Source organism: Dermacentor albipictus, chromosome 5 (assembly GCF_038994185.2).
Source record: "Dermacentor albipictus isolate Rhodes 1998 colony chromosome 5, USDA_Dalb.pri_finalv2, whole genome shotgun sequence".
NCBI classification, from domain to species: Eukaryota; Metazoa; Arthropoda; class Arachnida; order Ixodida; family Ixodidae; genus Dermacentor; species Dermacentor albipictus.
This window is the reverse complement of record NC_091825.1, coordinates 42233822-42246249: the sequence shown is the minus strand read 5'-3', so window position 1 is coordinate 42246249 and position 12428 is coordinate 42233822. Positions and strand designations below refer to the sequence as shown.

The window sequence follows — 12428 nt, the reverse complement described above, 5'->3', positions numbered from 1 at the left end:
TGCAGAGTGTATTTTTTGACGCCAGATGGATGTGTTATATTGTGATTGTTTTTTAAACATAGTGTAAATCAATTTAGACTTCCAGCGATGATCGCTGTTGGACACTGAAGCGACTTGTGCAGTGAGCCTTGAACGCCTGTCTATATAAACTGCGGAGGCCTACATCCGCAATTTGTATATTGTGTGCATGGTCGTGCAAATTTTACCTATATAAAGAAGCATTTATTTCCTTAATTTTACACAAGGAGATTTGAAGGAGAAATGGAACATTCTGTTTCAAATTTACCTCCTTCTGCAGTGCTGCATGTCTAAATAACGCTCTTAATCCGGCACTTGAGGAAGTCGAGGTCAATGTTGGGATTCAGCTTTAAAGCAAACTCGGTGCCGAAGAGGCGAAGAACTTCTTCCACCTCCGTGACATGACGCTGTTCCACTTGCCCGATCGTCGAGCGACGGCAGAAGCGGCCGTCCACCAGCGTCAGCCATGAATCGTCAACGAAGCGCCCCACCATGAGCACGTTACGGAACAACGATCGCGGGTGCAGCATGGCGTACCAGTACTGTGGCACGAAGTCGATCCACTTTTGCGGTGGAGGAAACACGTGGTACAAGGGACGCCAACTCGCCGATCCGACACCGCGTCCCGTCGACTTGATGGCCACCTCGATGTTCCCTTCTTCATCGAGTCTGCGCACACGGTAAGGCTCAGCTTCACCTTCTACAGGCAGCGTTTGAACGGGTTGGGCCCGCCAAAGCCCACATCTGCGAAGTACTCTCCTTCCTCGCCCAGGTCGACGCAGAAGAGCATGTGTCCTAGAGGGGTCAGTGGCGTGTCCAGCGGACGGCCCCAGCGGACCCTGGCTGCCCGAATGTTGAACTTGAAGCCCAGTGTCAGCAAGAGCCTCCCGAAGATGTTATTGAGCTCCACGCAGAAGCCACCACGGCGCTGCTCAATTACCTTACGGAACACTGCGTCGTCATCAAGCGGCAGCTGATGGCTGACGAAAGTGTCTAAACCCTGGAAAGGGGTTCGTTCAAGGTGGGCTGTGATAATGGTGTTCGAGGTGGTGAGGTTGGGTTCACTTAATGCCCTGAGGTCTAGTTTCAGTACGTCAAGGTAGAGAAGCAGTTCTTTCGGGTTAAGTGGTCCCATGCGGTAGCCACTCAAGTCGATCTTTCGCTTTCCCGCAGCAGCGAAGAGCACGGGGTCCGGATGCTCCGAGGACTCACCAATATGTAAGCTGCAGTCAGTGTTTTGCTGCGATGAGATGAGCGCTGAGCTTTCCATGTCTCCTTTTGCCAGCTCACTCTGTCGCTCTAGAGTTGGTTCCGAACGTCGTGTGCGCAAATCAAGATACACGCAAACTGACGGCGCAGTACTGCGTACACGAAACGCGTTTCCAATAATAAATTACCTCCATCCTCACCGGAAACATGGCACAGATGTCACTGACAACAGTTTACATACGCGCGGCAGTCGCTCTGCCCCTAAATTAATTATAGTTCGTCCCCGTATTGCTGACATGTTTTACGCGCAAACATCAGGCCGAGGCTGCACGTCCGCTAGCGGAAGCGCGCAAGCTCGCGTCTACGCGTCTTGTACATGCAGCATCTCGCGAGGAACAGTGGTTTGCATCCATCCACGAAGCTGAGCTACAGCGCACACTCACTGAGCTCACACCTTGGGAGACGCCACTTCGTAGTTTGTTATTCACAGTGTTTCATAATCCTTTGGGATCTATGACCCTATTTCTTATATTTTTGTAGCAGTTAGATCAGCAGAGAAGGGAAAGAATAACTTTCTTGTATGATATAAAGTTGCTTCAGGGAAAGTTGGATGTACCGCGTCGTAGCTGCGTAGCCAAGTGCGGCCCATGCGAGGCAGCCCAAGTGCGCGATAACAGAGAGGAGGTGTTCACCAAGATCGCGCCGTGTTCCCGTGCGTGGGGGCGCGGACGCAAGCTTGTGCTCGTCAACAAGCGTATTTATTTTCTGAGCCTAACTGGCCAGCTCCTGAAATCGGGGAATATATGTTAGAAGCCACGAAGGAAGCAAATGAGGAATGCGCTTGCATGGACAAAGAATCGAGTGCCGGGGACAGGCGAGGAGAATTGATTAATGTGTGAAGGAATTGTGGGCATTCAAATTTGCGACGCTCTGTAAGATGAGTAAGACGCAGTAGAAGAGGATAGTTAGACGGTGAAATCTCCTTGTCATATCTCCTACAAACAAAACGCACTGCTTCTTTCTTGCACTGATTCTAGTTTTTTGACGTCACTGTGTTTGCATGGATTCCATAGAACGCAGGAATATTCGAAGATTGGGCGAATTAGGGTTTTATATTTACGATATTCAGGAAGAGGACCTTAGTGTTGAAGCAATCAACGACAATCTTGTGGGCATCATTAGGGAGTGTGCAATGGAAGTCGGTGGTAACTCGGTAAGGCAGGATACCAGCAAACTATCGCAGGAGACGAAAGATCTGATCAAGAAACGTCAATGTATGAAAGCTTCTAACCCTACAGCTAGAATAGAACTGGCAGAACTTTCGAAGTTAATCAACAAGCGTAAGAAAGCTGACATAAGGAAGTATAATATGGATAGAATTGAACATGCTCTCAGGAAAGGAGGAAGCCTAAAAACAGTGAAGAAGAAACTAGGAATTGGCAAGAATCGGATGTATGCGTTAAGAGACAAAGCCGCCAATATCATTACTAATATGGATGAGATAGTTCAAATGGCTGAGGAGTTCTATAGAGATTTATACAGTACCAGTGGCGCCCACGACGATATTGGAAGAGAAAATAGTCTAGAGGAATTCGAACTACCAAAGGTAACGCCGGAAGAAGTAAAGAAAGCCTTGGGAGATATGCAAAGGGGGAAGGCAGCTGGGGAGGATCAGGTAACAGTAGATTTGTTGAAAGATGGTGGACCGATTGTTCTAGAGAAACTGGCCACCCTGTATAAGCAATGCCTCATGACCTCGAGCGTACCGGAATCTTGGAAGAACGCTAACATAATCCTAATCCATAAGAAAGGGGACGCCAAAGACATGAAAAATTATACGCTGATCAGCTTACTGTCCATTGCCTACAAACTATTTACTAAGGTAATCGCAAATAGAAACAGGAACACCCTAGACTTCTGTCAAGCAAAGGACCAGGCAGGATTCCGTAAAGGCTACTCCACAATAGATCATATTCGCACTATCAATCTGGTGATAGAGAAATGTGCGGAATATAACCAACCCTTATATATAGCTTTCATTGATTACAAGAAAGCGTTTGATTCTGTCGAAACCTCAGCAGTCATGGAGGCATTACGAAATCAGGGTGTAGACGAGCCGTATGTAAAAATACTGAAAGATATCTATAGCGGCTCCACAGCCACCGTAGCCCTCCATAAAGCAAGCAACAAAATCCCAATAAAGAAAGGCGTCAGGCAGGGAGATACAATCTCTCCAATGCTCTTCACAGCGTGTTTACAGGAATATTCAGAGACCTGGATTGGGAAGAATTGGGGATAAAAGTTAACGGAGAATACCTTAGTAACGTGCGATTCGCTGATGATATTGCCTTGCTTAGTAACTCAGGGGACCAATTGCAATGCATGCTCACTGACCTGGAGAGGCAAAGCAGAAGAGTGGGTCTAAAAATTAATCTGCAGAAAACTAAAGTAATGTTTAACAGTCTCGGAAGAGAACAGCAATTTACAATAGGCAGTGAGGCACTGGAAGTCGTAAGGGAGAACATCTACTTAGGGCTGGTAGTGACGGCGGATCCGGATCATGAGACGGAAATAATCAAAACAATAAGAATGGGGTGGGGTGCGTGTGGCAGGCATTCTCTGATCATAAACAGCAGGTTGCCATTATCCTTCAAGAGAAAAGTATATAATAGCTGTGTCTTACCAGTACTTACCTACGGGGCAGAAACGTGGAGGCTCACGAAAAGGGTTCTACTGAAATAGAGGACGACGCAACGAGCTATGGAAAGAAGAATGATAGGTGTAACGTTAAGGGATAACAAAAGAGCAGATTGGGGAGCAAACGCGAGTTAATGACATCTTAGTTGAAATGAAGAAAACAAATGGGCATGGGCAGGACATATAATGAGGAGGGAAGATAACTGATGGTCATTAAGGGTTACGGACTGGATCCTGAGGGAAGGGAAGCGTAGCAGGGGGCGGCAGAAAGTTAGGTGGGCGGATGAGATGAAGAAGTTTGCAGGGACGGCATGGCCACAATTAGTACATGAGCGGGGTTGTTGGGGAATAATGGGAGAGGCCTTTGCCCTGCAGTGGGCGTAACCAGGCTGCTGCTGCTGCTGCTGCTGCTGCTGCTGCTGCTGCTGCTGCTGCTGCTGCTGCTGCTGCTGCTGCTGCTGCTGCTGCTGCTGCTGCTGCTGCTGCTGCTGCTGCTGCTGCTGCTGCTGCTGCTGCTGCTGCTGCTGCTGCTGCTGCTGCTGCTGCTGCTGCTGCTGCTGCTGCTGCTGCTGCTGCTGCTGCTGCTGCTGCTGCTGCTGCTGCTGCTGCTGCTGCTGCTGCTGCTGCTGCTGCTGCTGCTGCTGCTGCTGCTGCTGCTGCTGCTGCTGCTGCTGCTGCTGCTGCTGCTGCTGCTGCTGCTGCTGCTGCTGCTGCTGCTGCTGCTGCTGCTGCTGCTGCTGCTGCTGCTGCTGCTGCTGCTGCTGCTGCTGCTGCTGCTGCTGCTGCTGCTGCTGCTGCTGCTGCTGCTGCTGCTGCTGCTGCTGCTGCTGCTGCTGCTGCTGCTGCTGCTGCTGCTGCTGCTGCTGCTGCTGCTGCTGCTGCTGCTGCTGCTGCTGCTGCTGCTGCTGCTGCTGCTGCTGCTGCTGCTGCTGCTGCTGCTGCTGCTGCTGCTGCTGCTGCTGCTGCTGCTGCTGCTGCTGCTGCTGCTGCTGCTGCTGCTGCTGCTGCTGCTGCTGCTGCTGCTGCTGCTGCTGCTGCTGCTGCTGCTGCTGCTGCTGCTGCTGCTGCTGCTGCTGCTGCTGCTGCTGCTGCTGCTGCTGCTGCTGCTGCTGCTGCTGCTGCTGCTGCTGCTGCTGCTGCTGCTGCTGCTGCTGCTGCTGCTGCTGCTGCTGCTGCTGCTGCTGCTGCTGCTGCTGCTGCTGCTGCTGCTGCTGCTGCTGCTGCTGCTGCTGCTGCTGCTGCTGCTGCTGCTGCTGCTGCTGCTGCTGCTGCTGCTGCTGCTGCTGCTGCTGCTGCTGCTGCTGCTGCTGCTGCTGCTGCTGCTGCTGCTGCTGCTGCTGCTGCTGCTGCTGCTGCTGCTGCTGCTGCTGCTGCTGCTGCTGCTGCTGCTGCTGCTGCTGCTGCTGCTGCTGCTGCTGCTGCTGCTGCTGCTGCTGCTGCTGCTGCTGCTGCTGCTGCTGCTGCTGCTGCTGCTGCTGCTGCTGCTGCTGCTGCTGCTGCTGCTGCTGCTGCTGCTGCTGCTGCTGCTGCTGCTGCTGCTGCTGCTGCTGCTGCTGCTGCTGCTGCTGCTGCTGCTGCTGCTGCTGCTGCTGCTGCTGCTGCTGCTGCTGCTGCTGCTGCTGCTGCTGCTGCTGCTGCTGCTGCTGCTGCTGCTGCTGCTGCTGCTGCTGCTGCTGCTGCTGCTGCTGCTGCTGCTGCTGCTGCTGCTGCTGCTGCTGCTGCTGCTGCTGCTGCTGCTGCTGCTGCTGCTGCTGCTGCTGCTGCTGCTGCTGCTGCTGCTGCTGCTGCTGCTGCTGCTGCTGCTGCTGCTGCTGCTGCTGCTGCTGCTGCTGCTGCTGCTGCTGCTGCTGCTGCTGCTGCTGCTGCTGCTGCTGCTGCTGCTGCTGCTGCTGCTGCTGCTGCTGCTGCTGCTGCTGCTGCTGCTGCTGCTGCTGCTGCTGCTGCTGCTGCTGCTGCTGCTGCTGCTGCTGCTGCTGCTGCTGCTGCTGCTGCTGCTGCTGCTGCTGCTGCTGCTGCTGCTGCTGCTGCTGCTGCTGCTGCTGCTGCTGCTGCTGCTGCTGCTGCTGCTGCTGCTGCTGCTGCTGCTGCTGCTGCTGCTGCTGCTGCTGCTGCTGCTGCTGCTGCTGCTGCTGCTGCTGCTGCTGCTGCTGCTGCTGCTGCTGCTGCTGCTGCTGCTGCTGCTGCTGCTGCTGCTGCTGCTGCTGCTGCTGCTGCTGCTGCTGCTGCTGCTGCTGCTGCTGCTGCTGCTGCTGCTGCTGCTGCTGCTGCTGCTGCTGCTGCTGCTGCTGCTGCTGCTGCTGCTGCTGCTGCTGCTGCTGCTGCTGCTGCTGCTGCTGCTGCTGCTGCTGCTGCTGCTGCTGCTGCTGCTGCTGCTGCTGCTGCTGCTGCTGCTGCTGCTGCTGCTGCTGCTGCTGCTGCTGCTGCTGCTGCTGCTGCTGCTGCTGCTGCTGCTGCTGCTGCTGCTGCTGCTGCTGCTGCTGCTGCTGCTGCTGCTGCTGCTGCTGCTGCTGCTGCTGCTGCTGCTGCTGCTGCTGCTGCTGCTGCTGCTGCTGCTGCTGCTGCTGCTGCTGCTGCTGCTGCTGCTGCTGCTGCTGCTGCTGCTGCTGCTGCTGCTGCTGCTGCTGCTGCTGCTGCTGCTGCTGCTGCTGCTGCTGCTGCTGCTGCTGCTGCTGCTGCTGCTGCTGCTGCTGCTGCTGCTGCTGCTGCTGCTGCTGCTGCTGCTGCTGCTGCTGCTGCTGCTGCTGCTGCTGCTGCTGCTGCTGCTGCTGCTGCTGCTGCTGCTGCTGCTGCTGCTGCTGCTGCTGCTGCTGCTGCTGCTGCTGCTGCTGCTGCTGCTGCTGCTGCTGCTGCTGCTGCTGCTGCTGCTGCTGCTGCTGCTGCTGCTGCTGCTGCTGCTGCTGCTGCTGCTGCTGCTGCTGCTGCTGCTGCTGCTGCTGCTGCTGCTGCTGCTGCTGCTGCTGCTGCTGCTGCTGCTGCTGCTGCTGCTGCTGCTGCTGCTGCTGCTGCTGCTGCTGCTGCTGCTGCTGCTGCTGCTGCTGCTGCTGCTGCTGCTGCTGCTGCTGCTGCTGCTGCTGCTGCTGCTGCTGCTGCTGCTGCTGCTGCTGCTGCTGCTGCTGCTGCTGCTGCTGCTGCTGCTGCTGCTGCTGCTGCTGCTGCTGCTGCTGCTGCTGCTGCTGCTGCTGCTGCTGCTGCTGCTGCTGCTGCTGCTGCTGCTGCTGCTGCTGCTGCTGCTGCTGCTGCTGCTGCTGCTGCTGCTGCTGCTGCTGCTGCTGCTGCTGCTGCTGCTGCTGCTGCTGCTGCTGCTGCTGCTGCTGCTGCTGCTGCTGCTGCTGCTGCTGCTGCTGCTGCTGCTGCTGCTGCTGCTGCTGCTGCTGCTGCTGCTGCTGCTGCTGCTGCTGCTGCTGCTGCTGCTGCTGCTGCTGCTGCTGCTGCTGCTGCTGCTGCTGCTGCTGCTGCTGCTGCTGCTGCTGCTGCTGCTGCTGCTGCTGCTGCTGCTGCTGCTGCTGCTGCTGCTGCTGCTGCTGCTGCTGCTGCTGCTGCTGCTGCTGCTGCTGCTGCTGCTGCTGCTGCTGCTGCTGCTGCTGCTGCTGCTGCTGCTGCTGCTGCTGCTGCTGCTGCTGCTGCTGCTGCTGCTGCTGCTGCTGCTGCTGCTGCTGCTGCTGCTGCTGCTGCTGCTGCTGCTGCTGCTGCTGCTGCTGCTGCTGCTGCTGCTGCTGCTGCTGCTGCTGCTGCTGCTGCTGCTGCTGCTGCTGCTGCTGCTGCTGCTGCTGCTGCTGCTGCTGCTGCTGCTGCTGCTGCTGCTGCTGCTGCTGCTGCTGCTGCTGCTGCTGCTGCTGCTGCTGCTGCTGCTGCTGCTGCTGCTGCTGCTGCTGCTGCTGCTGCTGCTGCTGCTGCTGCTGCTGCTGCTGCTGCTGCTGCTGCTGCTGCTGCTGCTGCTGCTGCTGCTGCTGCTGCTGCTGCTGCTGCTGCTGCTGCTGCTGCTGCTGCTGCTGCTGCTGCTGCTGCTGCTGCTGCTGCTGCTGCTGCTGCTGCTGCTGCTGCTGCTGCTGCTGCTGCTGCTGCTGCTGCTGCTGCTGCTGCTGCTGCTGCTGCTGCTGCTGCTGCTGCTGCTGCTGCTGCTGCTGCTGCTGCTGCTGCTGCTGCTGCTGCTGCTGCTGCTGCTGCTGCTGCTGCTGCTGCTGCTGCTGCTGCTGCTGCTGCTGCTGCTGCTGCTGCTGCTGCTGCTGCTGCTGCTGCTGCTGCTGCTGCTGCTGCTGCTGCTGCTGCTGCTGCTGCTGCTGCTGCTGCTGCTGCTGCTGCTGCTGCTGCTGCAGCAGGTGACATCAATGTTAACGTAAAACTATTCCAAACTCTTCTATTCCAATTCTGCTATCAGTCCTCCACGATTGGTCAAAAACTTTTTTCGACCACCCCCACTTCACGTGTTTGTCACACGATGTCACGAAAACCGCGATACCTCCTCATCTGATATGATGTGTACACGCTTATTATGCATAATATGACAAAAAAAAGAAAACAGTTATTTCTGATTCGACCCCTTTTCGCCATTTGCCCTCGGCTATTGGTAAAACGTTTTCGGGCTGCACCCACTTCACCTGCCTTTCACGCGACGTCACAAAAGTGCAAGAGCTCACTGCGTCAAAGTGACGTGTACGCGATAAAGATGCATTAATATGCCGAACGAAACTGACTTTTCTTCGGAATAGCCGCAGGCTGCTCTGTTCCGAAAGGAATAAAAGATGGCTGTCAGCGGTCGCTCAGACGCTGGCTACTCGCACCTGCCGGAGAGCATGGGTATATTTGCGTATAATAAAACTTCTTGCGTTGCCGTGTAACGTTTTCAAGCACTTTCGGCACGTTTAATCCCTCATTCTGCCAACTCCTCTTTGCTGAGGGTCCGGTTTTGCGTCATTCTTGAGCCTCCGTTGCATGCTGCCATGATTTTCAGCCAGCTACCGCAAGCTAAGTAAGGGAAAGCCGACCAATCGTAGGCGGCGGCACCACCCCCTTCATCCGGTTATCAACTTTCAGTGCCGTGGCTCGGCCCCATCGCACCCCTCTCCACTTGAGCATCCTCTCTCCACTCTTGTCAGCCAATTAGAAATGACAAGCCGCTCAGTGTAGGCAATGTTATTCGTTTTTCAAGCAAACAAAAGTGACCTCCTATGAACGAGGAGACAGTTTGATTGGTCTGTACAGACAACCCTGCGGGTGACCGCGTGGCGCTTGCGTTGGTGGTTACGTAAATTTGACGTCAGGAGATTGGAATAGAAATATATTGGAATAGTTTTACGTTATAGGGCCCCAGGATACCTAAATATTTGAATTCGAAGACCCTATTTAAACTAATATTGTTGAAGGCATGGGCAAAGGAGGAAGGGAATGAGCGTCGTTTTGGAAGGTTTATGTTCATTTGCAATGCTTTCGACCAGTTACCTAAATATTAAATTAAATAAATTAAATAATCATATAATTTTTAATAAAATATTTATTAAGTAAGTAATTTTAAATTATTATAAATAATTATTAAATAAATAAATAAATAAATAAGTAATTAAATAATTCGTCAAATAATTAATTAAATATTATTGGAACGGTGTCGCAACATTATATTCGCTGCAAACGGCGACCCTTAGGCTATCTTCCTCGGAAGCTGCAATCCGCGGCGAGACCCCATAGTGTCTTCGGAAACGAGCTGTTAGCCATCTACGCCACCGTTCAACCCAACCGCCTGTAAGGGCCAGGACGGAGTTTGACGCAATGACTGACCATAAGCCTGGTGCTGAGCATAAGCCTGGCACCTGGTTCTGAGCAGTTGTTGCTGAACACCATAAGGTGTTCAGCACCAACTGCTCAAAGTACGGCGCGCGGCAGATACGGCAAGGTCGATCCAATAGGTCACGAAGCTTCGGGCGAAAAGCGGTTCGGTACAAATTGTCGCCCACATCCGCAAGGGTGATTATGGAAGCAGCGGTTTAAGCACGACTATGTTTGGAGGGAACAAAGATTGTGAAAGAAAAAAGTGTTTTTTTTTATTCAAGCGATACACAGTTAGATTCATTAAATGAAAATAAACTTTCTGGTCAATTTCATATATTCGTGACGAATTAAGAAAATGCAAGTTTATTTAATTTGATTATTATTTATAAATACGTTTCTTTTCAGCACCCATCGTTACAGGGGGCGTTGACGCCGCTATCACTCGCAATGCAATGCAGATCTTGAAATGTGCAGAAAGGCGCGCTTGTAAAGTTCACCTTTTGAAATACGCCTCCCTCACGCGTTGTGCTTTTTTGCTTGCCGAATTTTGCCTGAATTTGGCTACGTGGGTAGGTTCGTGGCTTTTTAACCTGTTCAAAGAAGAGTAGTGAGTTACAACCGCCAGATAATTAATTGTTCAGTTTATTTTCATACGACTGCGCTGATCGATGGGCTTGGCATCCGGCTATAGGATCAGCACTCTACACCGAAAGCTTTCCAAGGAAAGTATGTTCTGCTCAGGGGTGTGATATCGACAACCGTATGGGTGGCCTTTTCCTGCATCGCTTTTTGCGCTGAAAGCTCGAAACGCCCATCAAGTCGAATAGCGGGGCACTTGAATATAATGTTCTAAAAGCATGTCAACAAAACAAATTTCCCGCCTTTGAAAATGAAATCACGTCACTTCTGTTTTTAACGGATATGGTGTCACATTATTTTTTCTTCCGCCTGAAGTGTGCCCTCCACATACAGATGGCGCGAAGTCCCATGAACCGTCGCTGAGCCGCCAGGTTTTGACCGTATGGGCTCCTATGGCAGCGTCGCTACCAGGTATATGTGCCTTGGATACGGCACCTTGAATACTTCTTCGAGAGCACCACAGATATACGATATGTCAAGGAAGCCGTCAAAGTAACAACCATTGCCCTACCCAGTGTTGCGGCGACAGGCTGTACTTTGAATACTGTCGACCGGCACACGCTATTGAAGCCACAGAGCAACGACCCTGAACTACAACCGTTACGGGGAGGGGCTCCTCCGTTCGCATCGAGCTTGTTCCCCATTCATCCACACCGTGTTCTGTATGGTGTGATATGGCTGGCTCTCTCCGCACCCTTTCATCCCGACAACGTTCCCGTGGGCAATTTTCTACTCTCTGTACGACGTTGCTCATCCTGGCATATAGAAAAGATAGGACGCCCTAGATGTTTGGCCCCGCGACGCCAGTGCCTTATTCACCGAGGCCGTACAACCAATGCCCTTTCCTACCAGATTGCGCATCCATCTGTTTGCAAGAATCACAACTTGCCATCTCAGCTTCGTGTTTCCCGAACCAGACTTTGTTATTTCTTGTAACTAAAATGTAACGTTCCCTATATGGCAAAGAAGTACGACGCGGCTGTTTACGGCACGATGGACGTGGACAAGAAGACGCAACAGCGTAGGCTTAGCCAGTCACACCAGGAACAGCGTCTGGCCCGAGCCGCACTTCAGTAGCATTGGCGATCCGGCTGCGCAGCTCTGCACGGTGCACTTCTTCCTTACAACTTCCCCCTTCGCTGATAACGGAGCCGCACAGGAGGCCTAAGGCGTCGTGAGGACGAAGGGCTCGTGATACGGCTTGAGCCGATCTACGTGCGCAGTTTCGCGGCCTGGGCGACGCAGGTCCGTAGGGGGCGTCAGAGTTTCGATGACGTAGTTCACAGAAGAAGTTCGCTGTAGAACCCGGTAGGGCCCATGGTATCGGGATACAAACTTGGAGGAGACACCTGGTGTCGAAATAGGAGGCACCCACAACCAAAAGAGAGCGTCAGGCGAAAACTGGTGGTGGGGGCGCCCGTCGTCATGACGAAATTTCTGTAGGGCTTGTTCTTGCGTTGTAAGGGAGCGAGCTAGTTGCCGACAATCTTCTGCATACCGAGCGGCTTCGGAAATAGGTGTACCCTCTGATAAGTCGGGACGGTAAGGAAGAATAGGGTCAATGGGAAATGATGGTTCACGGCAATATAGAAGAAAGAAGGGAGAAAAGCCCGTCACTGACTGGGGTACCGTATTGTAGGCGCGCGTGGCATAGGGAATATTGAGGTCCCAGTTGGTGGGGTTGGAGGCGACATACATCGAAAGCATGTCGCCAAGAGTTCGGGTAAAGCGTTCTGTCAATCCGTTTGTTTGCGGGTGATATGCGGTGGCACAGCGATGAATAATGCGGCATTCAGCGAGAAGTTCTTTAATGACACCGGCGAGACAGACGCAGTCACGGTCGCTCAGGAGTTTGCGGGAAACGCCGTGACGTAGAACGAAGCGTTGAAGGAGGAAGAAGGCAACGTCACGAGCCGTCGCGGCTGGCAGAGCGGCCGTTTCTGCATACCTCGTGAGATGGTCTACAGCTACAATGACCCAGTGATTGCCAGCAGCTGTGTATGGCAGAGGCCCGTAGAGGTTTATCCCAACCCAATCAAAGGGTCGCGAAGGGCACAGCAAAGGTTGCATTGGTCCAGAAGGGCGGTAAGGATCCGGCTTCCGGC

At 53.7% G+C, this 12428-nt stretch overlaps 1 protein-coding gene across 1 annotated transcript; it reads right to left on the bottom strand.

Annotated features, from left to right (window-relative positions):
- Positions 1–308: 308 nt before the first annotated feature.
- LOC139060274 (arylamine N-acetyltransferase-like) lies at positions 309–9756 on the bottom strand. The gene is made up of 4 exons (XM_070539371.1): positions 9694–9756; positions 8170–8231; positions 774–1241; positions 309–687 (listed from the first exon to the last, which is right to left on the bottom strand). Exons 1-4 carry the CDS (start codon positions 9754–9756, stop codon positions 309–311), a joined length of 972 nt encoding a protein of 323 aa, XP_070395472.1.
- Between the last annotated feature and the right edge of the window lie 2672 nt (positions 9757–12428).